The 27912-nt window shown below is 35.0% G+C and overlaps 1 protein-coding gene across 1 annotated transcript; it reads left to right on the forward strand.

Moving 5' to 3' along the window:
• LOC121422667 (von Willebrand factor A domain-containing protein 3A-like) lies at positions 1 to 27912 on the forward strand. Its single transcript, XM_041617829.1, has 33 exons — positions 1 to 140; positions 1619 to 1735; positions 2575 to 2752; positions 3416 to 3540; positions 4333 to 4419; positions 5312 to 5366; positions 5688 to 5789; positions 6502 to 6608; positions 7038 to 7163; positions 7582 to 7690; positions 8173 to 8238; positions 8868 to 8999; positions 9848 to 9989; positions 10637 to 10740; positions 11726 to 11901; positions 12910 to 13029; positions 14869 to 14943; positions 15720 to 15814; positions 17028 to 17347; positions 17719 to 17763; positions 18085 to 18189; positions 19445 to 19532; positions 20050 to 20178; positions 21334 to 21434; positions 21801 to 21919; positions 22418 to 22451; positions 23046 to 23192; positions 24203 to 24309; positions 24919 to 25063; positions 25561 to 25712; positions 26292 to 26418; positions 26879 to 27014; positions 27847 to 27912. Exons 1-33 carry the CDS (start codon positions 106 to 108, stop codon positions 27900 to 27902), a joined length of 3762 nt encoding a protein of 1253 aa, XP_041473763.1. The 5' UTR covers positions 1 to 105; the 3' UTR covers positions 27903 to 27912.

The raw sequence follows: 27912 nt of genomic DNA on the forward strand, positions 1-27912 counted from the left end.
CATGCGCAGTTATCAGTTACGTTAGCAACCTCAAAGCAACAACTTTTTACGTGGGACGTCGCGAAAGAAATACCACTCGTTTAGAAACTGATTTTGCCGAAAAATATGGATTTGCTTCTAGGGGAAGAGGAAGAAGATAGGTAAGAATTTGTTACCGAGTTGTGAAGAAGTATTTTGATGCATCTGTTTGATTTGTATTATCTTGAGATCAAATTTCATGAAGATGTTCGCCCTTGACAGCCTATTCCTGACCTCAGTCCCACATGCAACTATTTGAGTTAGGTATTAGGAGTACAAATCAGTACCGTCTTGTCATTGAGGAATTTGACTCTCTTGATTGAGGTGTATGTTTTGCCAATATGTTTATTATGCACACATTCCATTAAATCTAACAGGCCAAGTAAACATTCAGACCAGATTTTTTTTTCAAATTGTCCAAATCCTGTAATATATTTGACATTGTCTTGACTGTCAGTGTCATGACTCATGACTGTAGGCCCTACTAATTTAATTTGCAAATGCAATTGCAATTTGCAGACATTGAGGCAATGTCTACCAATTTTTTTTTTTTTTAATTAAAATTGAAAAAAAATATGGAGAAGGCTTATCAAGAGTTATCTAACATATTTCTAAGAGATTTAGGAAGGAAAAGTTGGATACATACCAAAATATGGCTTTATTCCATCAAAATGTTGAGTGGGCCTAGGCCGATGTGTAATTCCCAATAATAGCATTGGTTTATTTAGTCAGAAAAATAAATACCCAATAATCTTGGAGAGTAGACTAGTTGTAATAACGCCACGACTGGGCGTTGTGGCGTGCGCCTGTAATCCAAGCTGTGGGGAAGTTATAAATTGATGCAGAGGTTCGAGCCCTGATCACGTCTTTCGGATGGTGACGTAAATAATCAAACCTGATTGATACACATCTGTCAAAAACTCAAAATACACACACATACACATTCACGATAACTGTTATGAAACCCATGGCTTTCAACAATTTCTGCTAGCTCAATGAGTAAGGCGACAGACTGGAGATGCCTCGTTCTGCAGCGAGAGGTTCGAATCCAAGAAAAAAGAAGAAAAAGAGAATGAGAGGAGGTTCTGGAGAAGCATTTTTTTAATTAGTGGAGGGGACATAAGGAATGTCTTTCCAAATTTAATATTAGACGTGGAAAAAAATGACCAAGAAGAGCAGGATTCGAACCCTTATCTGTGCTGTTACCACCCCAGCCATCAGTGCAATTAAGTTAGAATTCTCACTCTGATCCAGTGCTTTAGTTTTAGTGCAGTTGATGTCAGAATTGTCTTTCATTTAAATTAATCTTTTAATGCCTGAATTAACAAGCAAAGAAAAGTGTTGATTGTGCATTATGGTAAAGCTTTGACCTTTGTGCTGCTCTATTACATTAAAGCCTTTTATATCATAATTGATGCTTTTCATTGATCTGTAATATACTAGCAGGTAGGATTCTATATACATGTACTAACTAGTAGGATTCACTTGCAAATTTGAGCATTATAGAATATATTTTCTACCTGTGCATTGTGATTTTGTTTTAAACACTATATTATCAACATAAATCTAAACATGTTTTTTAATATCTTTTCAACTCAAGGCCTGGCTCAACAAACACCTTTGATGTAGGCCGATCTGCAGATGAAATATTCAATGTAAATGATAGTGAAGGAGAAGATGAAGGAGAAGATGTAGGCCGAAAAGGAAAGAATCCCGGGTAAGCATTCTTGAGTTAACAGTTTAAGAGTAAAGCTTTCTTGACTGATGCTTGTTCATGTCCTTACTATGGTCTATTTGTAGGCCTATTTCTTACTGAATAATACCAGTGAAGAATTAATAAAACTTGAACTTATAGAAAAAAAATTACTCCCCCCCCGAACCAAAAATAAGTTGCCAGGGAAGGTTCTCTGTAAATAGCCAAAATAGTACTATGATCTTCAAAGAGCAAATATGAAAAGATTAGCTTATCTGAAAGAGTATTTCTTCTTCATTCTGTGAGAATTTTTAGGTTTAAAGTTTATTAGAAAGCAAAATACAAGAGTTTCACACAAGTTTTGCTGGACTGCTTGGAAGTCTCATTGAGATTGCATGATGTGCACATCTTATGCTTGAGTGAATCTGAACTTCAAACAGTGTTTTCTCATTTCTGTCAAAGCTCTTCCTTAGTTCCTTCTTCATTAAATCAAGTACTCGGGTTATTGTTGATCAATTTTGTCAATTTATACATTGTTAAAGAACATGCTTTTTTAAGCTCAGTAGGATACATTTATTTTTGTTTTTTTAGTGGCCGGTCACATTTAGTGCTCTCGTAATTCAGTAGTAGTGGGCAATACTAAATCATGGATAAAACACTACACAGTTTAAAGCATGACAATCAAATTTGATAATTACAATATGCAAACAGTTCTTGCTGAGGTCAGCAGACACATTTAACACTCGGTAACATACACAATTGATTTTTACAAAATCTTAGTGAAAAGATGGAGATAAAATGCACTTATTGTGTTGCGTAATGAACATGGTGGGCCTATAGTTATTACACTGTTTCCCCTTCAGTTCACAAAGAAGGACGTTCATGACGCAACCTCAGCTGAGCGCTAGAGGAGGCACGCGAAAGAAAGGGCGTAGCAAGGCACTGGAGATGAGACCTCCCTGGGTCAAGCCGTCAACAAAGAGGGCGGTACCAACACCGGATCTTATGGTTACTCATATCAACCAGACACATGATCAGCTTGTAAGTCAATGATTTCAGACTAATCTGCAAACATGATCCTGCCAGTTGATTTACCCCTAACCCTCTGTAAATAGCTTACATGGAGTGGGGGGGGGGGGTGCTGTTGCCTCCAATGTCCATGAAAAGAGTGTTAAAAGACATACATTTAGTATAATAGTCTGTAAGAACTCTGTCCCATCTCCTGAAATTTTTGTTCAAGTACAAAGATATTAGTCTCATAATTTTTTCCATTTATAATTGACTTTTATTCATGTCATATATTTTTATATTCTCAAATGCATAAATGTGAGAGATTTAATTAATTTCTAATTTCAAGTGTTTGGTTATTTATGTGGATATAGTTTGATTGATTTCAAATATTATATATAAATCATGTATCTTTCTTTTATATTTCCATATCTAATCCAGGGATGATATGAAGTTATTTTGTTTTACAAAATATAAAGTCTATATGTTTTGTGAGAAATGATAATAAATTTTTCACCTTTTTGTTGTTGGTTTGTTTAAAATGAAAATCATAATTTCAGAAAACACATCTGAGATGTCTGATATGTTTTCTTTTTGATGAGAGATCTGACTGTCGCAATGATAGACTTCTCATGCGCATGTGTCACTTATTATTGATGATGATTCTATTTATTCAACACATGATTTCTTTGACAGCGTGCACGGGACATGTCTGCCATGTTTAACGAAGGTCAGACATCAGAAGACTGGTTGGCAAACCATTCTGTAGAACATTTCAAACTGACTCTCAAGAACCTATTAACAAAGGGACAAGTTGTCAAGTAAGTGAAGTGTTTTGCATTTCTTAATGCTTGCAGTTTCAGCATACATAGAATGACATTTTAAAATCACACTTGTATATTTGCATTAAATTTATATTCACTTTGGACTTCCCAGTCTTTAAAGTATACTGTTGTCTTCTTAACCTACAGAACAATTGAAGTAATTATATTGAGATTAGAGCCTCTTGATATGATGATATCAAAATATTGTGACAGATATTGGGTACTTGACACATTGGCTGTGAAGATATTGTTAACAATTCAGGTGCTAATATGATTCAGACTAGAGATCTGCATTGAAAGGCTGTAAAACACTAACGTTCTCCCGAATGTCGCAATCAAACTTACCAGGTTTCAAGGTAAAGGGTTATAAAAATCGTCGTTCATAACTGATATCTTTTCCTCCTTATCTCCATATTAGTATTATTTGGTAATCTTAGCTTACACAAATGGTATGTGATTTGTTTCTTGGCAATTACTCATTTGAAATGGTATATGGTCGTATGTGGTATCACAGCCTGCAATAATTAAATACCAAAGTTTGCAATAGTGTGAAGCCCTAATTGAGGTATAGGTTTTTGTTGCTGAAACATTGAAAAATTTTCACTTGGTCTGCACCCACCTTTTTCAACCTTGTGTTTGTTCTTATCCCGCATGGACTCCTCCCAGATTGTCTACAAACTTGATATTCACATGTTTATTCATGTAAGAAATTCACAAATTCTTAAACTATTTTCAACACACATTTGTTGTAATTTGCTATTTAAAAATATTTTGTTACCCTCCCTCTAGACCCAGTGGTATGAACCAAAGTGGTCCAGCAAGACACCTTCAGTTTGAAGCCAGTGTAGTGAATGAGTTTGAATACAAACTTTATGAGTAAGTATCATTGATTAAGTGATGCCAATTTACACAAAAGATTGAATTTTCAACAACCTTTGTTTATTATTATGAATCTTGATCCATAATGCGCACATCTTCAAATTTCAATTGCATTTGGAGTGGGGAATTAATTGTTACAAGGAAAAAGATGCACAGGGTCTAGGGTGATATTGCTCCTGAAATGCTCAAAAGAGCTCTAGAATATTCCCATTCACTGAAATGTTGAAGCGTATCCAATGTTTTAGGTTTATGCAGTGTGTCATGAGAAGTAGCCCTGGAAAATGAAATATTTTTTTGCCTGCTTTGTTACCCCCACCCCCTGTTTTTGTGTTTGGAGCACTTTTACAGATTATGCAATACATAGACTGAACCTTTGCCAATTCATGCATTTATTACTTGAATTGAACATTACAGCCCAACACCCGGCATTCATCACAATTTTCCAGTTGGGAATTATAGATTAAGTTTTTACAGCTCTATGCTGGCACAGGATTTGTTTTACCAAAGGGGTATTCTAAATCAAGATTTTTGCATTTAATTTTTTTGGCATGAGAGGAACAGTAGGCAGAATTATACTCCCCAACATTGCTCTGTATAAAGTACATGTAGGTTAAAGGCCAATTAGACTCCCTTATTAATCATATATATATAAATATATATATATATATATATATATATATATATATATATATATATATATATATATATATATATTTTTTTAGAATGAGCGTACTTGTAGTGTGGACTGTAGATATTTTTCCTGAGTGTCCAATTTGGCAATAATGGGGTGATATCAGTAGTATGGCTGATAACTACTCATTTTTTTGGTATTTTAAAAAAATTCTATGAATACTTAATGACCCAGTTGCTATTAAATGTTTCATTGTAGAACCATTGAGATGTACCACAATAGGATTAAATGGTTATTGAAAGGCAGCAGAAAGGTAAGTCTTCCAATTTCAGCTTCTTTTATTTTTTATATTGATTACTAATTACAAGTCTTATTAGTCTACTTATTATAAATTCTTTGCTCATGTTTTTCATACATTGTGGAATAACCTTCCATTCCTGAAAACATCATTATCTCCTCTGTGTTCAGTATTTAAGTCACCACTTAATTTGTGCCGAAAACACTATAGAGTGTGCACTTGACACTTCATAGTTCACATTATTATTGATTTTATTGCCATCATTATTATCTTTAATTTTTTTATTATCATTATAGGTATCATTATGTTGTATATTCTTTATTATCATGTTTTCAGACATTTGGCATGGTTAAAGGACGAAGAATAGCCATACTTGTAGACAGCTCTGATGCAAACACAGGCTTTGGAAGAATATCAATCTTCAGACAGGCACTCACAGTAAGCAAGCAATTCAAGATTCTTTGAATATGATTGAGAATATAAATGAGAAAGTGAATGGGTTGTAATACTCTTTAATGATTGATGAAAGATCAGTGTGCTAGAAAGCCTTCAGATGCATTTTTGTGTGTGTGTGGGGGGGGGTTGGGGCTGATAAGGCTCAGTCATTTAAATTTTTGCATATTATATATTGATGTCTCTGCATTGGATACCAACACGAGGTGAGATAAATGGGTACTGGCAGGAAATAAATCCCTCAAAAAGCTGTGAGCACTGAAATCAGTAGCCCATAGCCTTGCCGGAGTAATATAAGATTGAATTGAGCACCTAACAAAGTGAATGTGTGCACAATCTAAATACCCTATATTATTATAGTGGAAGCGCCGTGGTGTAGCGGTTCTGACTCTCGCCTTGTAATCAGAGGGTCGTGTGTTCGAATCCCACCATGGCCTAGCGCCCTTTGGCAAGGCGTCAATCCACACTTTGCCACTCTCACCCAGGTGCTAATTGGGTACCGGTAGGAAACAACCATCATTGTGGTTGGTTTAGCAAGTTTGCGCCTAACAGGCTGCTTGGAATGTTATGAATCCAGTGACCGGGTAATAATAATTGTGAAGCGCTTTGAACAGTCGTAGATTGATAAAGCGCTATATAAATGCCAATTTTTGTTATTATATTTAACATAAAACTTTTATTATCCATTTTGTTGTAGGAGTTGATTGATGAACAGCTTCATGACAGAGAGATGCTTCATTTTATATCATTTGGAACCGAAGTAGACTCGCTCTGGGATAGACCAAGATTTGTCAACATCAGAATGTAAGTTGATGATTGCAATATTGGTAAGACTAACAGGGCTTAAAGGGGATGTTTACTCTGATGATAAAGGTGTCTTAATAAATGCAGAATAAATCAAGAAATATAATGGTGAAGATTTGATGATAATCAATCTAATAATAAGAAAGTTCTGAATATATAATGATTTGAAATCTATGATGTCATATATGAGCAGTCACCCCACATGTCATGCAATATAAATTCAATAATTTCCCATTTTCTGATTTTTTCTCAAAGATTCATGATGATTGAAAATATTTATCTTATAGAATTGTGTATGACATTATTCTTTGATGTCACAAAAGATATGATAACATGAATACGTAATTAACCCCATTAAAGTCAGTGCATCATTGGCCTTGTTCTAAATGTTCAATTGATGATTGAGGAATTGATTCTTTTTATTAATAGGTTGGATGAAGCCAGGGCGTGGGTCAACCGTATCCGAGGCAGCGGAGGATGCAACCTGATGGCTGCACTGAAGAAAATCTTCAAAACAAGAGATATAGACTCCATTGTAGTGGTCTTGGGAAGCTGGTAAGATCTAGAGTTAGAAGGGTTTGTTTGTTTTTCAGGTTGATTCAACTAATAACTGCTTAGCAAGAAACACTATAGAGACGTTCGGATGTAATTGAGCGCTATATAAAAGTGAAATGTTATGATAAGTAGTAATGTTTAAAAAAATTTCTGTGTGAAAGCTACCATATGAGAAAGTCGACGTTGGATAGATCAATGGATTTATTCTTTGAAAGAAGCAAAATCATGATATATACTTTGTGCAGTAGAATGATAGTGGATTGATAAATAGATGTAGATGGATTGAGAAGATGCAATAATTCTTGACCAAAGAAATAACCTACCGCAAAAATAAGCAAATTTTGTTGAATATAGTAAAATTTTTTGTAATATATCTTCCCGTGATTAATTTCCTCCTTTTTGTTTCGTCTATTCTTAGTGCGGACCAAAGTTCTGATGTCCTGGTGGACTATGTATCTCAGACGATCTGTGGAGGGAGAATACCCTTGCATTGTATAGCATTTGACTGCAATAACCATCTCACAAATGTAAGTAATATTGTTATTAAACATCTATTGAAGTTGGATGTAGTGTAGATAACGATTTCAGTATATCAAAATTAATGCCTCCAGTTGTATAATGTGACTCAATACATGTTTTGTCAGGTATATCAATGATATTGAATTTATTGAGATAAGGAAACAGGTTGTATCTTTAGAGAATATAAAGAAGAAAGGAAAGTTGTATACAATTTATCAATTATTATCCATGAAAACTTCCACTGTTTATAGCAAACTTGTCAAATTAAGGATCGTCATAAATAAAGTGTGTCAAAACCATTCTAAATATTTCAATTTTTTTTCATTAACCCATTCAGGCAATTTTGATGGATTAAAACTAAAAATATCTCTTTAATTTCTAACTTTGTCAAAATTGATTTTTTCCCTAGTGTTTAATTCTTTTATACAGTTAGTGAATATTTGTGTGTTATAAGCATGACTTTTTCTTAATCAAATTTTATACAATTCAGTTATCTCTGAGAAAGTTAGCAGAAGCATCGGATGGACGTTATCATGTGTATTCCTCTGGTGCTGAGGTAAGCTTTTTCAGTAAAAATGCAATTCTTTCACTATTACTTTTGATATGAATATTCAATACATTCAAGTAATTATGGTAACTTGCTACCAATTCAGCAAGATTTGTATGACTTTTTATGACAAAGAATATCAATGGGAAGAAAATAAATATTTACTTGAATTGAAAGAATATGATCTACAAATGAATTAGATAATGAACTTTCTGTGTAAAAATTCTTTCTTATAGCATCAATATTAGATAAAGAGAACAAGTAATGTTTTACTCCTGGAAGAAGTTTACGATACACCTTGTGGTGAGGACTAAGAAAAAATAGATTGAGGTAGAAGTGGAATGGAGAGGGGAGAAATTGGAAGGTTGGAAGGTAGGCTATTCTTTTCTGAGATGAGCGTGGGAGGCTTGAGTAGTTGGAGAGTTAAGAGATGGCTGGCTTAAGTGGGCGAGTGGAGTTGTAGAGCAGAACATAGATGTTAACCTTAAAAAATCACCCAAGTGATCTTTTTCCACTAGTCCTGTAGATACAATTACCCATGGATTGCAGGATACCACATCATTTTATAAATCTCTATTGGCTTGTTGCAAATTACCAGCACCTTGTATTTGAATTGATTCTTCACTTAATCAACCCAGGAACAAATCTATACAGGCACCGATATCACGTTACTACTAAGGGAGATCAAGAGGGCTCAAGACGTCATCAACAAGATCGCTGAGATGAGGCAAGGCATGATGGGAGATGCGTTAGTAAGCATACTCAATGAGGTGAGCTAGTTGTTCAATTTCGGTTCATTTATTTTCAGTAATAAAGACGTAACAATTAAATGTACTGACAGAGGTGCCAAGTAGTACTAACATTTAGTAATTAGTACATGTATTGAAAAATGAGACTACTACTGATGGTTTCATGCAAATTACTGATTTCTAAAGTTTCAGTTTTGTGTGTTGTACTATGGTATTTCTTTGAAAATACTGATTTCCTTACCAAAATACTGATTTTCAGCTTTTAAGTACTGATATGTTCTGGTTTAGATTGGCAACTTTGTACTAAACATGAACAGATATGATTGCAAAGGGTAAGTTCACCAGATGATAAGTTTGTTTTGATAAAAGCAGAAAAAAATAGAAAAAGATATTGGTGTAGATTTGATCAAAGTCCAAAAAAGAATAAGCGAGTTAAAATGTTTTTAGTTTTAATTTTTGACGTCCTGTGCAAGTAGCTCTCCCATATATGTTTTAATATTATCACAAATTTCACATTTTTAAAGATGATGATGCGATGATGATGAGTTCTTGTAAAGCGCCGGTATCCGTCTCAGCTGGGCGCTCATGGAAGAAATGATGGATAAAAATAATTTTCTTACAGAAGAGGGTATAAAATGATGTGTCTGGTGATATATCCTCTCGACAAATAAAATCACTTTTAGATTTTTGAGGAAATTGCATTTTTTAAATTGATATTGCACGATATATGTATAATTGCAGGTGTCACAAAATTAATTTTAATTTTTGGAAACTGGAAACTGATCGTCCCTTTATAAAGCCTAGGTAAATTTACCAAGTCTGTATTAAACAGATGGAATCATCATTATTTTGATTTCCCTTTATTGCAGATATCCCTTGAGGTTCAGAAGTTACCCCAGTCTCGATTCTTACCCAGACCTCCTAACCATGCTGGCCCTCTCACCATCGATGAACCCGCTTCATTCATTCCTAAGGCATCTCATGACTGGCTTCTACAGAATGGACTCAAAGGTAAGATCCCTCCTTCCTCCTGGGGAGCATCTCACGAAGTGATTTTCTCCAACAAATTTGCTCTCGGCCAATCAGATGCCAATATTTCAGTAGCTTGCAACATTTGTTAGTGATTTTCACCGACATATTGTGACACTGATCATAGTTGTATCTAATGAAATGTGAGACCCTACCATTTATACATATACTTCCTTATTGGTATGTCTTAAAGCTGTATGTACTTTATGCGCGGTTTTATGCATGACTAGTCACCCAGACATTTGTTATTGGACAAGTTGTCAGATCTCACCACTTTCCCTGCCTTTGACTGAATAAGTACAGGTTTATGGCTATTGCAGTGGTAACTATCGGATAATTACAACTTCCATGAAATGCCCCCCCCCCCCGAACTCAATCTAGATATATAAACATAAATTGGCAGTCAAAGCTCAGATTGGATTGGAAATGGAGAGTGTCAAGACGTCTTTCTTCAGTAGTCAAATGAATGAACAGATGAGGTTTGACTTTAATGGAAGGGGACCTAGCCCTTTCTTGGCCAAATCCCTATGTGTCATTGTTATTATGGAGAGAGAGAGAGAACTCATAATCAATGTTCAATTTCTGTGTTTACGCATAGAACATTATTTTTGTGTCTTATTTCATTACAGCAAAGAAGCTGACACTATATCAGGTACTGGCTCCAAACGCCTTTGCACCTATTGAGGAATTCATCCCAATAATCAGGAAATCTGTACGCTCTCAAACACATGAAGTGAGTATATAAACTTTTATCTTTATTGCAATATGTATTTATTTGATTTAAATAATTAGATATCCTATTTATTAAAATTTGATAGAAATTTTCTCGGGGTCAGTTGATGAATTATTAATTCATCTTTATTGTAAAACCATTCAACATCCATAGATAAAGAAGGACATATATAACCCAGGACCGAGGTTTACAAATAAAAGTATAAGTTCCTCAGGCAGGGTGACACAGGCTATAGGGTACAAATTAACAGAACAGTAACAAATACATGAGTGGATTTGGTATACGTTCAGTACAATTCGAACATTTCAAATGACCCAGAGTTCTATACTATTAAAAGAAAAAAAAAAATTTATTATGAACAAATAAATGACAAAGATATGAACAAACTATGCAAGCAGCAAATTTGCTTTTGCAGTTATTGAATTGAGCAGTTTGTTAAATAATGCTTCCCAGAGTATGATTATGATGTTCATTTGTTTCATTAACATCATCCTGTGAGCCAATTCAAAGAATGGACTTTTTATTCTCCAAATCTGTGGTAATGAGGACGGCAGTACAATTTTGCAATATTTTGCTTTATTTTATACATGGGGTGTGTGTCGGTGTGATTGTGTGTTTGGTATGGATGAGGTATGTTTTCTTTTGATTACATTTCCCCTTTATTAATTAAAATTTTGTCAGTTTTTTGAATTTTTGTACAGGGCTCCATCCCCATAAGCTCTACTTTTCTTGGTGTCCTGATTTCTTTTTGTAAATTTTGTATGTAGGCCTATTTATTTTACTTGAGTTTTGAATGGAAAAATAAGTGAATAGAAAATGGAGTGACTGTGTAGAAGATAATTTCATTTCAAATTTTCATGTCATTTTCAAATGGATACCTTAAAGTAGTTTGAATACTGGAGGACATGTTGCAATGTAGTCAAAGTAGAAGTCTTGCCATTGTTAACAAATAAAATGTGTTATTTTGGTTAATTTTCATCTTCAGAAAGCGATGACTCAGTTTGAATGGCATGACGGTAGCATCAAGAACGTCCATGTGGACCCCACTCTCCTGTATGATTACCAGAAGCAGCTTGGTGCTATGGTCAAACTCTATGAGAGGAGAATAGACTGGCTCTCCAAAGATAGCAGGAGACTCTTTGGAACCATCATAGAGAAAAAGTGAGAATTACCTGTTTTTTTTTTTTTGGGGGGGGGGTGAAGGATGGTGTATTACATTTACAGTAAGGTTTCTTTTTTGTACAAGTAAAATTTTCCTTTTTGCAACATTTTTACTGTTTGCAACATTTTCCTTTGTTGTAAGCACTTTTGGCCATTCTTGGAATAGTGAAATACATAGATAACAATGATAATGATTTTTTTCATTGTACAAACGATTTGAATTTCATTGATCAAAGATATAGTGTAATTAACTATTTATTGCAGGGAACCCATACTAACAAGCTTTGCTTTCTAATGGGTTCCATTTTTTCATTTCTCTATATTATATGTTTGTGTTTTGCTTTACATTTTAACTTTTGTTGAATTTTGGAATTAAAAAAGATTAAATGCAATCAATCAATAATAATGAGTTAAAGACTTAAAAAAAAATCGTTTTTACAATCAGGGTACCGGTATGTTTAATAAGAAGCCTTCAGTGTACCATAGGTATGTGTACTGTAATCTCAATTCGCGATGGCAAGCTATTGGGCACTGTTAAGACATTCCGTTAGGGAGATAGGAGATTAAGAAGTAATAGGAGGGTGGAGGAGGGATAGGTTAGGGAGGCGAATGGTAGAGGATGAATGTATGAGAGAAAAAGGGAGAGAATAGAAAACAGAGAAGATATAGGAGTGTTAGCAGACATGGGGAAAAACTTTCAGGATCAGGAGTTTGTTTCACAAAGATTTAAGTATGACTTAGAGTTGCACTTAAATGCATAGTTGCATGTGCTATAAAAGTCATGACCGCATTGGTCAGATGTACAAAGAGGACGCGCACTACTGTGTATTGATAAATAAGATTGTGCTTTGCACATAATGTATACATTGGCATTTAAGTGCTGCTCTAAGTCATACTTAAATGTTTGTGATACACCACCCAGGTCTGTATGTTCATTTATTCCTTCATATTGAGAACATCATAGCATTTTTCCATGTGACATTGTTATATAATTCTTTTTCTTTCCAGGGTTGTCATCTTGATAGATCTGTCTCTCTCCAATGTAAACTACCTAGTCCACATCCAGCATTCAGTAAGGTTACTCTTAGAGCAACAGCTCGCAAACAAAGAAGCTTTTAACATCATCGGGTAAGAGTCGACTTCAATTTCAACATCCGGCTTTGATAAGAATAATCAATGGAAAGCTTTAGATTTCACAACCTGGCCCTTCATACGAAATATTCTCCCCTTAACACTGCATTTTCCATCTGATTCATGCACAGTCTGGCAGATTTTTCCAAATCAGAAGGTTCTGCCTCGTGGATTACAAATCTGAATATCAATATTTCCATATTTTAATCTTGCTTTTTATTATTTAAAAAAAAATTAATTGATTGGTTTTTGTCTCACCTGCATAGCAGAGTGAGACTATAGGCGCCGCTTTTCCGACGGCAGCGGTGGCGGCGGCGGCGTCAACATCAAATCTTAACCTGAGGTTAAGTTTTGGAAATGACCTCATAACTTAGAAAGTATATGAAACTAGTTCATGAAACTTTGCCATAAGGTTAATCAAGTATTACTGAACATCCTTTTAGAGTTTCATGTCACATGACCAAGGTCAAAGGTCATTTAGGGTCAATGAACTTAGACCATGTTGGGGGAATCAACATCAAAATCTTAACCTGAGGTTAAGTTTTTGAAAAGTCATCATAACTTGGAAAATATATGGACCTAGTTCATTAAACTTGGACATAAGGTTAATCAAGTATCACCAAACATCCTGCATGAGTTTCACGTCACATGACCAAGGTCAAAGGTCATGTAGGGTCAATGAACTGTGGCCGATTGGGGGTATCTGTGGAATTACAATCAAAACTTTAAAAGTTTTTGGATCTGATTCATTAAACTTGGACATAATAGTAATCAAGTATCACTGAACATCCTGTGCAAGTTTCAAGTCACATGATCAAGGTCAAAGGTCATTTAGGGTCAATGAACTTTGGCCGAATTGGGGGGTATTTGTTGAATTACCATCATAACTTTAAAAGTATGTTGGTCTAGTTCATAAAACTTGGACATAAGAGTAATCAAGTATCACTGAACATCCTGTGCGCGTTTCAGGTCACATGACCAATGTCAAAGGTCAATGAACTTTGGCCATAATGGGAGTATCTTTTGAATTACCATCATAACTTCGCAAGTTTATTGATCTGACTTTTGAAACTTGGACATAAGAGTAATCAAGTATCACTGAATATCCCCTGCAAGTTTCAGGTCACATGATCAAGGTCAAAGGTCATGTGAGGTCAATAAACTTTGGCCACATTGGGGATATTTGTTGAATTACCATCCTATCTCTGTAAAGTGTATTGGTCTAGTTCATAAAATGTGGAAATAAGAGTAACCACGTATCACTGAACATCTTGTGCGCGTTATAGTAGTTTTCAAAGTCAGCACTGCTGCTATGTTGAATCGCGTGATGCAGGTGAGACGGCCAGAGGCATTCCACTTGTTATATTTTATCTATTGAAGATAACATCACAACATTATGAAACACCTACATTGATTCAAATGACAGATTTCATTGTTAGGGGGATTAAATATCTAACTTTTTCTAACAATACTGTAATGCTCCACAGAATTATTAGTTTTTGTGTAATGTAAATAAAACAAAATAATTTTTATGAAAGAATTTGTGATGTTATTAAGACCCTGAAGTCGGTAAATGATGTTGTACTTTCCAAATTGGTCAATAAAATACTTTATTTGCCATGTATTATGCAAATTCTTCATGCAGATTCTTCCAAGATATTTTGCTCAGGTTGGGCAGGGTGACAAAGATTAAAATTCTATTATTTTTGTGAGAATGGTTTCTATGAATTGAAGAATTATGAATAGACAAACTATTCAAGCTGAAACTGATTTCAATTACAGAATAAAACTCACCATTGAAATAACTCCTGATAATATTATTTTTTCTTCATCCAGGTTTGGGAGCACAGCTCGTGCATGGAGACCATGTATGCAAGAACCTACAATAGCGAACCTACAGAATGCATGGAAGTACGTTCAAGTATTGACTATTTTATTATTTATTAATTCAAAGCAACTTTGTGGCATCACAGTTTACAGAAAACCTTGTATGACCATGTTATATTTTTGTGATGCATTTTTTTTTCCATTGCTGTCAAAATGTGCATTTTCACAATTATCATCATGATCATACTGATATCATCAATGGCAATGAATAAATAGTAATGATAATCCGCTCTTCTGTAACTCTTGATTCATCGGAACGACGATTCTATTTTTAAAGCGCTTTACAGATATATTATAACCCAGGTCATCGGATTTAGGCTTGCCCGCACACAATGTATGCACTTTCCCCACTCTCTGGTGAGCATTCCAACAAGAGTTTTCAAACTCAATTGCTAGACATACCACATAGTATTTCACATCCTACCAGGTTACCATCAAGCACCTGGGTGGAGAGTGGCAAAGCGTGGATTGACACCTTGCCAAAGAATGCTAAGATGCAGTGAGAGAGATTCAGAAGCGCTACACAAGGACTCTTCTATCCATTTATTAAAATAGAATCAGAAATTTCAAACACTTTTTTTCTCGTCTATTCTGTTCATATCTTTTTTAGGTATCAAATGGAAAGAAAGTGCAATCTATGATGATGTCAATGCCAGGCCATAATTATTTTACTATATTAGAAAAAAAAACAGGGAATCCCTGTTTTCCTTTTTTGTGGAATGCACTGTATACTCTTTTCCTTTGTGGTATGGATCACTACATAAATCTTGTGATAACTGTTATACATTTTTCTGTTTCAGGTGGGTACTGGGCTTAGAATGTAATGGAAGCAGAAACTTCCTAGCGGCTCTGAGAATGGCGCTGGAGAACGATGAGGACAGAAAACGACAGTCCGGTATGTTCTTTAACCCTTCTAGGCGGGTGTTTCACAAATCTGTTCAGAAGTTATGAGTGACTTTATGAGCGACTGATGATCCTTTTTTGTGGTATGTTATACACATCAGATTTACATGGGTGCAGATTTAGTTCCTAAGAAAGGGTTACCAGTCGATTGTAAAGTCGCTCGTAAGTATCAAACAGCCTTATGAAATACCTGCCGGGATAACCAATCCAATCCATTATTCATGAATTAAAGGGGAACCCAGCCTTGGCCATAAAATGTTGTGTTGGGAAGGAGAAAAATAGATTTAACAAAATGGTGAAAGTTTGAAAGAAATCGGACAAGCAATAAGAAAGTTATGGCTGTTTTAAAATTGAGATCTCTAGGACGATGTAGATTTCAAATTGGCAACTGAGTAAGTAAATTATGACAAGGGGCAAGGACAACTTTCCCATAGGCCATGTACTTTATTATCAGGGATTTGTGGTTTTCTCCTAAGTACCCATTCCCCTGGGGCAGTAATCTAAATATAACCCAGGTAATATATTGTTTTATGTCCTCATGAAAGAAAAATATAATTTGAAATAAAACTTTTGGGAAAAATGACATTTTAGCCATAATATGTATTGGAGTACATGGAAGAGTAGTCCTTGCCTTACATCACTATGATATCCAATATGTGGCCAATTTGAAGTCTCCATGGGTATAGTGATTACCAATATTTACAACTTTTAAAAATTCATAACTTTCTTGTTGTTTGTCCAATATTGTTCAAACTTTCACCTATCAACTTGTCTGATTTTTCTTTTCCTTATAAAAACAAGTTTTTATTTGGGTTGGATTCCCCTTTAAGGCCAGCCATAGTGGGGTGGGCATCAGCTGTAATGGGGAGTGGATCATTACTTGCTGACCCTCGACTTTGTAGAAAGCATTGGAAATACCTGTAACAGATATATCTTTGGGGATAAGCAAACTCTGGTGTACCATCAAGAATCATCTGGCCAAGCCTCCTTAGCCTCTGGCAACAGTTGGATCAGATGAGATAATGATGTGTCCATAAGGCAATATCCAGTGGCGTTACATAACGTCTGCTGTTCGTAAATCTTGTTCTACTCTGGTAATTTATATGAGAATGGTGTCCACTTCCCCATGAAAACGTATGATAATATTCTTTTGATATGCCTCATTCGGCAAAAATTAAAATTTTCCATATATCTATTCCTCTTAGTTGTTGGAGGTCTCTACCTCTTCACCAGCGGTATCCCAGACCAAGCCTCCGATGTCATCTGTTCTTTCATGGAAGAAGCTTCAGCCGGCCAATCCACCAAGGTTCACTCTGTCCTCTTCAACATCGATGACTACGACAACGCCGAAGGCACCATCCCCGGTCGCTACGCCAACATCACGCAGACGGCCGAGTGCCTGAGGACGCTGGGCCATGTGACCGGTGGGCGGTTCCATTGGTTCCGAGAGACGGGGATCATCGAGAGTGACGATATCAAGTTGATTCTGTGTGAAATGGATAAAGCAGTCAATTATTCCCAAAAAGTTAGTGTTTACTTTCTTTTCAAGTGTGTATATATTGCATAGTGATTGAAATATTTAGTTATAGAAAATCATCTCAAAGAGGGTACACAATGCTGCAAGATTGTTGATATATGATCAGTAAAAGAATTATAAAAAATGGATATTAATTTTCATCGTTATCAATGATAATCCCTTTGATTCAGTATTTCGACAAATAATTGTGATGTGAACCTAGTATAGTCAGTTTAAAGCATTTTTATTAAGTTCATATAACAATACAATTGCAATAAATTTTGAAATGAATTTGATTGTATAAATAAGCTCAAGAATACCTTTGATTTTCATTTCTTTATCACTTTCATACTTTTATTGTAAATATTCTATTTGAACAGTGTGCAATGTTGGTGGAATCTGTAAAAAGGAGATCACCAAAATATGTAAGTATCATGATATTGTCAGGGACACTTTACTTTACATTGTATACTGTTTATATTTAGAGAATTTGAATCAGACATAGACATGTATTTGATTTTCAATTTACGTTTAGTTTAATTTCATTCTTTATTTTTTAATATTATTTCTTATGATATTTTTAATTTTATTTGATTTGATTATTGCAGTGTCATTGATTTTGTTAGTCTTGTAAAATGAAAATCTACAGCTCTATAATCATGTGGTCATGTTGGAGTACTTTAAAAGAAAAATTATTATTTGCTGAAAATAAATATCTATAACACCATAAACATGTTTTTCCTCAGGATAACAAGACAACAGAAGAGACCAAAATGCTTCCTATGAGACCTTCCTCTGCAAAGAAAGCTCTAACAGCTCCTAAACACACTGGACTTAGCTTGGCTAGATTGGTAAAGAGTGCTACTATTACTACTAATATGACTACTACTGCTCATACCGCTGTTGCTGCTACTCTTGCTTTTGCTGCTGCTGCCGCCGCTGCTGCTTTTTTACCATTGTTTGCTTTATTCATGTTTGTTGACTACCCTTTTCCCCCCCCCAATATCTGATTCTCATTGACATCCTTCACAATGATTCAATTGAAAGAGAATGATATAAATAAAAAATAAATAAAATGAATTTGACAATTTCTGGACAATTGAATAATCCATAGAAGATTCTTTAGTGTTCCAACCCACCTTCTCTCTTTTGTTATCTTTTCCTATTACCTCTTTCACCTTTGCTCAGTACCTCCCTGAACAAAGAACTTGTGTAGACCACAAACTTTAAGGCCACCGCACACCTTACGACCCGACCAGTCGCCGACTGGCTTGTGACTGGGTGAGGGGAGATGTGACGTCACAGCTCTTGTCAGCTTGAGAGTCGCAGACTGGTCAGAGACAAGTCACAAGGAAAATCGGAAGGATTTGACATGTCAAATCCTTATGACTGAATCGAAAGCTCAATCCAACCTCCAGCCAATCAGACAGCAGAGTTGCATAACGCGTATTATGATAAACAACGCGCATACGCAGTAGTAAACGCAATTTCTCAGATGCGGTGCATGCCAAAAAGCAAAAAGCGCATGCGTGAGTTGCAGATCGGATCGCAAGGTGTGCGGTGTCGAGGCTTATGACTGCCTTGCGATTCATCTCCCCTCACTCAGTCGCAAGCCAGTTGCCGACCAGTCGGGTCGTAAGGTGTGCGGTGGCCTTTAAATCATCTTGTTTACAAAGTACATATGTACGTACTAAGAAGTCATTATACTTTTTTACAGCTCATTTGATCTTCCAAAACCATTGGGTCGAGTGCCACTTTGAAATTTAAGATCTCTTTCAGAATCAGTCTTTAACTGGAAGTCTGGTAACTTTAACAATCTGTATTGTTTTGTTTCATCTGTAGCTTTATTCATTTAGTTGGTACTTATATGATTTATATTATGTTTTCCTGCACTTACAAAGCCTAATATTAAAAGTCTAGTCTTTGAGTCTGGTTATTTTGATTTTTTTTAATTGCTTGATGTTATGAGTAAATTGATTTTGATGTATCAGATCCTGAACTGTGTACATGAAGTACTCAATGTAACATTTGCTGAAATAATATTCAAGTCTGTATCACTTGTAGCTGTTTTTGCAATTTATTTGTAATTGATTTTTTTTTGTACAGCAAATTCAAGACAATAAAGAAAGAGAGGAAAGAAGAACAACAGCATGGAGACCATCTAGTGCATCTAAGAAATCATTAGTGCCTACCCGTAAGTAATATGAGTTTATGTCTTTGCACACCATAGGTGTTGCTGAAGGAATTTTTATTTTGGTTTCTTCATCCTCCCTCCTGTCTTGTTTTCATTACGCATATAATTTATTATTTTGGTCCCTATGTGCAATTTAGACGAAATTGTTTGGATTTTCGGTTCATGCTTCTGCCTACCTTAGGTTTTTTTTTAAATGGTATTATGTGTTTGAGTGGTCCATCTTTTCTTCCCTGTGTCTCATTTTCTTTGTCCTTATAGGAGTGTTGATGGTCTGATTAGATTTGGAGTGTTAAGGTCAAAGGGGGGAAAAGATCATATGATATATACTTCAACATAATTTATTATTGCTTTAAATAAATAATCGTTTTAGGAATCAACTTCAACATCATTCTTATTTCATGTATGGCTTTGTGAAGTTTGTTGCTTTGATAGCAAAACCAACACCAGTTTTCATCACCAAACTTTAATAGATTTAAGATTTGCCATCATTTTATATACTTTCGACCAATGTTAACAGCTCCTGAACCAGTTGTCAACCCACACAGAGCTAACCATCTGGCCAAGAATAACAACGAGAAAGAAAAGAAGAAACGTCCTACCAGCGCCAAGAAACAACCCTTCTATACAGAAAACAAAAATGAAGTTGGTGAGTGTTTACAGTATTAACTCAGTTTACTCTTCTTAGTATGCATCCTAGTATACATCTTCATAATATATCAATTGTTTGGATGTAAATAAAATGAAATGAGAGCAGGCAACATGAGTGAAGCTGACAAGAAACGATAAATGGAAAAGAAAAAAATATGTATATATAAAAAGAAAGAAAATATATGAAAAAAGGAAAGAGAACGAGAGAGAGCAGAGAGGAGAATATAAGAAAGAAATGAATAAGGACAGAAAAGAAAGAAGGATAATGATGAATAAGGACAGAAAAGAAAGAAAGATAATGATGAATAAGGACAGAAAAGAAAGATAATGATGAATAAGGACAGTTAAAATAATGAAAGAAATTGATTTGACAACTCTGCCCCTCTTTCAATAAAATAACTTAAATGTTGTTGCATTCAGAACTCCTTTCAAACCTTCAATTTTTTTTCTGTAAGAAAATCTGCTGATTAGGTTTTCTCTAGTTTTCTATGAATGACAGATTGTTTATATACTTATATACATATATTTTTGTGCTATGGTACTTCTTGTTTATAGATCATCTTGTTTGTGCAAGAGCACCCTTAAAGCCCTACTCTCGCGCGTTGCATGCACGTAAAAAAAACCCTTAGCAGCATGCCTAAGTACATTGCGTAAGGGCGTTTCTGCACCGATGGGGTAAGCGAAATTGTTTTGCCAAGGTCTTTTTCCCCACAGACACGATAAGTTCTTCTAAATATAGTGAGAGTTGTGCACTAAGGCCACCCAAGGGAAACGTAAAAGGTGGCCAGTGGAGATAAGTGGCCTTTATAGACAGGTTCTGTAAGATATATTACTTTCAAATGGGAGACAATATCAGTGGCCACTGAAGACATTATTTCACTATAGGTAGGTGGCTTCAATGACAGGTTGGACTGTATACATTTTTATGATTAAGTAACCCGACTCAGTAAAAAAGAAAAACACGGGAGCTCAGGGGGATTTTGTCCCTGAAATGCTCAAAAGAGCCTTGGAAATTAAAAGCCTGTGAGAAATTCCCATTTTAAAGCTACAATGTCGCAGATTTAGGCAGGCTGTGAAATGTAAGGCCCCCGAAAATAAAAAAATAATAATATTTTGCCTGTACTGACTTTATTTGCTTGATCTTGGTTTGTAGGTTCTGTGTACAAGCAGTATCCCGAAGGAAAGAAAGGAGGGAAGAAGGTGGTTCCTCATCCTTCTATACCAGACAGGGAAGACATTATGACATCAAACCTGGTATGTATGGTTAGAACTTATTAAAGTAAAAGTGCTCCCTAACAATAAGTTGGTTGTAATAATAGCAGAGACTGATGCTGGTGAAGATTTGATTAAAACCTATTGAAAAATAATAGAGTTATGATTTTTTTTTCCATTTAAAATTTTTTTTGATGTCATATGCAGCAGATCCCTCTTTTATCACATAATATTAATTCCATAAATTTCCTCATTTTGATGGAACATAATGAATAGATATATTTTGCTTAAAGAAGGGGGTATAAAATAATGTGTCTGATCATATATTCATCCAGCAAATAAAATCCTTTCTATATTTTTTGAACAGTTAATTGCAATGATTTGTATTTGATCTTGTATCTCTAACAGTGGTTGAAGAAATATGGCCTTGGCAAGTTACGGTTGGACCTGACCAAGCTAGTCTCTGGTCCAGACTGTGCCCATGCAAAGCGTCACATCAACACACTCAACAAAACTGTATCTGCAAAGTAGGTTTGGAAAGCATAAATATTTTTTTAAATTTTATATTTTACTTTTTGAAATGAACAGAACATAGTTAATGTGTGCTTTAATCTGTATTTATAATAGCATAGTATGTTAATTCGGAAGGAATTTAGAATTTGTCCCTTCCATAAGGAATATAGATATCTTAATCTCTTTAATGTTTCTTAAAGATATTTCTTAAATTCATTGTAGTTCAAATTCAGTTATTATTGACATTAATTCAAATCTAGTCTATCATTTATTATCGAGATATTTCTAAAGTTTATTGTAGTTCAAATCCAGTCAAGTTTATTCAGATATTTTTTTATATAATTGCTGTTCAAATCCAATCAATTTTATTGTTTTTGAAAAAATCTCAATACCAACTGGCTATAAACAAATTGATTTTATGAAGGGAATACTATCAGGACTTTAATATGTGAATATGCAATTTCCAAAATACAATTTTTTAAAATGATTTTGTGTTTTGCTTTTATTTGCAGGTATTGCACCATATTTCCAAGTGTTAATATTAAGGTTAGTTTTTTATTTGTCTCGGAATTTAAATTGATGGTGAATATTTTTTGTATATTCAATAAACAAATAATTATTTGCCTTTGATTTTACTTTATTTCTACGGAGGAAGTGTAAGACCAAAATAAATTACACATATTAATCACACAAATTAATGATTAAACTTACATATACACATTCATGAGCATCAACTTTGAAATGAGTTGTTGCTTTACACTTACAGTAATATTTAGTTATCAAAACTGTCTCAGGTTTAAAACAATAACTTATTATCACAATCTATTCACCCCCTCCAAAAAAGTAGTAGGACCATATACCTCTACCCCTTTAAATAAAAGTGAAGATGTTTATTGCATATACAGTATATTACATTTTTTATTTGAAACACAAAAAAGTTGTCTTTGAGCTATTGTGAAGCAATGTTGTATCTTGTCCCATAGTTAACAATAACCAATTATAAGTCTACCAAACCAGACCAAATGATAATATGTCAAGAGGATTCTGTAAATAGATGTTATTAACAATTTCATGGAGATCATCTTGATTTCTGTTAGGTATTTTAATTCGATCTTTATCCTGTGCCTTTTTTTTCTCCAGGGGAAAGTTAAGCATCTCCAACTCCAGGCTCATGAGCTCCTGGAGTACGAGGAGCAGGTGGAGTCGGTGCTCAGGAGGTATCTGAGAAGGCTCCAATGGCTCCTGGGTTCCAGCAGGAGAACATTTGGTACTGTTGTGGAGAAAAGGGTAAGATTCTGAAAGAATCCTAGAAATCTGTGAAATGATATATGCAATGTATAATGCTAACTGTGAAATAGGTGTATTATTTCAAGCATCGCAATTGGCCAATACGCGTCAAATGACATCCAACTTTTTTGGTGCACTGCACGGCAGTGCAAAAGGTGCGCAACGAAAATTGATATTGCATGCTCGAGCAAACCAGTGCTGTAGAACTTCTACAGTGCAGTTTTGTTGGACTGCACTGTAACTTTTTTAAAAATTTGTTTCCGTGTTGCTATTTTATAAAACAAATAATGCACTTGCTCTGTCGTGCGTAAAAGTAAATGCAGAGAAAGCTTGGTTTATTCAGTAGTGCACACTGGGCACTCGCCGCAAGCGGCTTGCGCACAGTGCGGCACTTATCTAAAGAAACCTCGTGTCCTCTGCATTTCCACTAATGCACTCGGCTGCATGCATTATTTGTATACTGTACAATTTAAAGCAGTCTTGGAAAGTTGAATGAAGAAATATACCTAAGCATTATAACATAATTTGCTAATTTTTGAAAAATCAATTCTTGTTATTACATAGTCATTGTCAAGAACTATTGCACACTAAAGAATATACCAATGAAAGGATATTTGAAATCATGCAAATATTTTTTATCAAATTACAAAAATAAATGAAATTTATTTATTTTGAAAAGAAAAGTCATAGTAATGTAGAGTGTATATGGTTCTATGGAGATTGTTTTAATGTAATTACTATCTATCTTCCTGAGCAGGCATGGGGGTGTGTAATGGGGTGCTGCCTCATGAACAGGATGTTGTGGGTTCAATATCCAGCTGAGTTATACCAAAGACATGTGAAAATGGGACCTTCTGCCTTCTTGCTAGCTGCTCAGCATTTAGATTGGAAAAGTGTAAAAAATTATATCATGTTATGCAGAGCTCGCTGGTACATTGTAGTTTGATAAATGAAGTCGCAAGCTTGAGTAAATAGAACTTTATTTTTTGTTTTTGTCATGATATATCTAGGTGGTTGTTCTAGTGGATACGTCTGGTTCAATGGTAACCCACATGGAAGACCTGAAGAAAGATTTAGTCTCGCTGATTTGGGATCAGTTCAAGAGAGAGAATATCAGGTCAGTACATCTCATCTCATCTGTGTAGCATTTCATGTGTAGCAATCAAGGATATATTGAGGGTCGACAAATTGGAGTAGGTAACTGGTCTACCCCCATGATTTCATGAATGTGGAACATTCCTGGGATGATTTGTCTTTATGTTCTTTAGTTATTCATATTTATATTAGTAATACACATGAATTATGGCTTGATTAGTTCATAAGGTACATGTATTAGGTAAACTGGAGAAAAATGGGAATTGGACATAGAGAAGTGTTGGTTATTTCATGGAATTTCCCACAATATTTTTGTATAAAAATGACCATTAACACCTACATATTCTGAATATTATCATAGAGCTTCAACTCAATCCAATTTCCTGTTGCCTATAAAACACAAAACTTGACCATATCTCATAAGGTTTGCTTGATATAAAAAAATGACCAAGTATCCCTTTTCTCAAAGTCATAGTTTTTGAGTAATGGTTTAATGACAGACAGTATTCTTCAGTTCAAGAATCTACATGTATTAATTTATGCCTTCACGTAGCTTCTCAATCCTATCTTCACTTTCTCGAAGCTACTTACCCAACATTTTGATAATCAAGATGTTTTATTGTATTTTCAGCTTCAACATCATCCGCTTCTCTGCTGACATAGAGCCATGGAGGCCTCAGATCGTTGAACCTACTGATACAAACTGCAATGATGCAGTGAGATGGGTTTCATCCTTTGTACCGGCAGGAAATACATGCACCTTAGAAGCTCTCAGTGTGAGTTTTGTGAATTAGTTTTTTTTTCCGAAGTTCCTCTCCTTTCCCATGAATAAGGATTGTTCCATTGTAGATTAAAGATTAAATGATAAAATTATTCCCTATCGAAAGTCAATAATCTCAAAAGCAATAAGATGGGTGTCAACATTTGTACTTGTAGGAAACAGAGGCTCTCGGTGAGTTTAGTGGGATCCCCACCACCACCAAATTGCACCCTCACAGCTCTCAGTTTAGCGTTATCTGTCTCTCTTTCGCTTAACACCCCCATCCCACCAAAGGCTGATCATTTCAAGCTTAATTGAATATTTGGGTCTGTACTCTGAAGTCCATTTTGAATAAGGTCATTGTATAACTCTGTTGAATTTATGGGCACTAGGGCACTTGGTGGGAATCAAACCCAACTTACTGGAATCCTAAGCCTCGGCTTTACCCACTGAGCTATCATGCCTCCCTCCTCCTTTTTAGTCTCATTCAATCTGTCTCTTTATTTATTGTAGGAGGCATTCAGAGAGAAGGACGTGGATGCCATCTATCTGCTCACAGATGGTAAACCGGACAGTAGCACTTCCAAGGTCTTCAGAGAGATTGCCCAGGTCAACACGGTGCGAGGGGTCAAAGTTCATACCATCTCCTTCAACTGCAATGATGAGTGAGTGTCCATTTTTTCTGTTTCCCTTGGATGGTCTTAGTAGACATGCTTACCTTTAATTTCTTCTCTTTTGTATAAACATGTCTTTTTTTCCTTTTAAATACCAAAAACACCAAAACATGTCTTTTTTTGACGTATTGTTCAGGGTCCCATTTCATAAAGGCTTGTTATGATAACAAATGCACAATTCTATAACAAATTTACTATTAGCCAATTATAACAAGTTTCATGAAACAGGCCCCTCATCCTACAGGTGAATCTGCCTGATTCATGGCACCATAGATCTGGGGACTGTTTCAGAGAATAGAGAGAGATAGAGAGAGAGAGGGGGGAGTGTGAGCAGGTCTTCTTTATTTTGTTTGTCATATTTTTTGGAGGGGTTGAAAAAACAGCACTCCCTGGATCCACTCCGGGGGACACATCAGTATATTCCAGACTCTTCGTTTGCACCAATCATTTATCCTATGTTGCAAAATTCGGCTGTGGAAGATTTTTTATTATTCCGTGTTATCATGCATATTTTACAACTTAAAATTAATTTTGTAAACATTAGATTTTATTTTTAATTTTTTTCAACAGGTCTGCTAATACTTTCCTGCGACAGCTGTCTGCTATGTGTAGAGGACGCTATCATCGTATATTTGCTGGGATGGACGGAGACCTGGCTGTTCATCGACTTCTTGAGAGTGATTTCAAGGACACTGATGTGAGTGATTGTCAGCTTTCATTGTTGCATTCTGAGAATTTTTGTTTTTTCAGTTTCAAACCACCTGATGAAGTTTTATTTTCACAAAAGGAAGCAAGTGATTTGTTAATGTCATTGAGTTTTAATGTGTTTTAAGCTTATTTCTTCTTCCAGGTCAAATTTTATAGACATACCTCTAATGCTGCCTGCTATAGGGTATGGCATGTTTAGCATCTGGCTATCAAATGCGTTGGTGTTTTTATAAATCACAGATACATTATGCTCTTTTACTGGGAATCATACTTTTTTTTTTACTTGTCTCCTTTTGTCATCTTAGGGTATTAAAACAAAAGGAAAAAATAAAGGTATATATTGGGATGTAAGTCGTTAATCGTCTCATGTGATATTTTTAGTTTGCTCAGTATCCAATGATAACTTGAAAAGGTTATGTTTTGTTCTATTTTTTGTTTTAATTTCGCAGTATCCGGTATTACCTACATTTGAGAGTGATGATCTTCGACTGCTGACTACAGAGATTGAGCATGCTAGGCATTTCTTGGCTCAGTCACGTTCATTCAGAAAGCTCTTTGGAACTACAGCAAAGCCCCATGAGAAAGGTAATTAGATCCTTATTCAGGAGATTAAAAAAGAAATTATGTTAACTGATAATTGGTGATTATTAAAGTTGTGGAGGTGCCATGCCTGAGGGGTCTAGGACACTTTAGTAGGCATTTGAAAGTCTGGGGTTCTCTGCCCGTGAGCAAGGTATCTAATTGAGAGTGCTCATTTTATTCTACATTCAAATAAATGGAAATGCTGTATGCATTCTTTGTAAATATCTGTGTGTTTGTTTATATATATTTAAAAAAATGTCAAAGTTCATAAAATGGGGTACAATTTTAGCTTTATTGCTGTCCTTCCATCCTGAAATAATGCAAGAAACCTGTACAGATATGTTTAAAAATTTGAGCCGGTATTCCATTTGACTACTGTATTCATGAAAAATTTATTGAAATTGTAGCTATGATAATGGAGATATATTGTAATTTTATTTATTGATAAAGAGCAAGTCTTTAGCAATGAGATGATACACTATAATCAAGCTCTGCACAGCTAGCATGCTGGGTTTGACAAAATGTGTTTCATCTTGGTTAACGTCATCTTTTTACACATTTTTTAATACAAGAGCTTCATTAAATGCAATTATTTGAATGTATCACGATGACCAACAATAAATGGAATTAAATTCAATATCCCCATCCAAAGTGCTTTATATCATAGCTGATATCAATTTAATTTAAAAGCCACAATAGATAGTCATGTGTTCAAAATAAAAAGTACAATCTAGAAACCTTGTTTTCACTTCTCAAGAACCAACAACTTTCTTTCAGATATGGAATTGTTGTGGGCAATGTTTTTATTTTTCATTTTAATCTTATTTTATTGCAGACAAATCAAGATATGATAGGATAGCCAACAGCAGTCTGAAGCAGCAGAAAACATGAAGAAAATTCC

This window comes from Lytechinus variegatus, chromosome 10 (genome assembly GCF_018143015.1).
Source record: "Lytechinus variegatus isolate NC3 chromosome 10, Lvar_3.0, whole genome shotgun sequence".
Taxonomy (NCBI): domain Eukaryota; kingdom Metazoa; phylum Echinodermata; class Echinoidea; order Temnopleuroida; family Toxopneustidae; genus Lytechinus; species Lytechinus variegatus.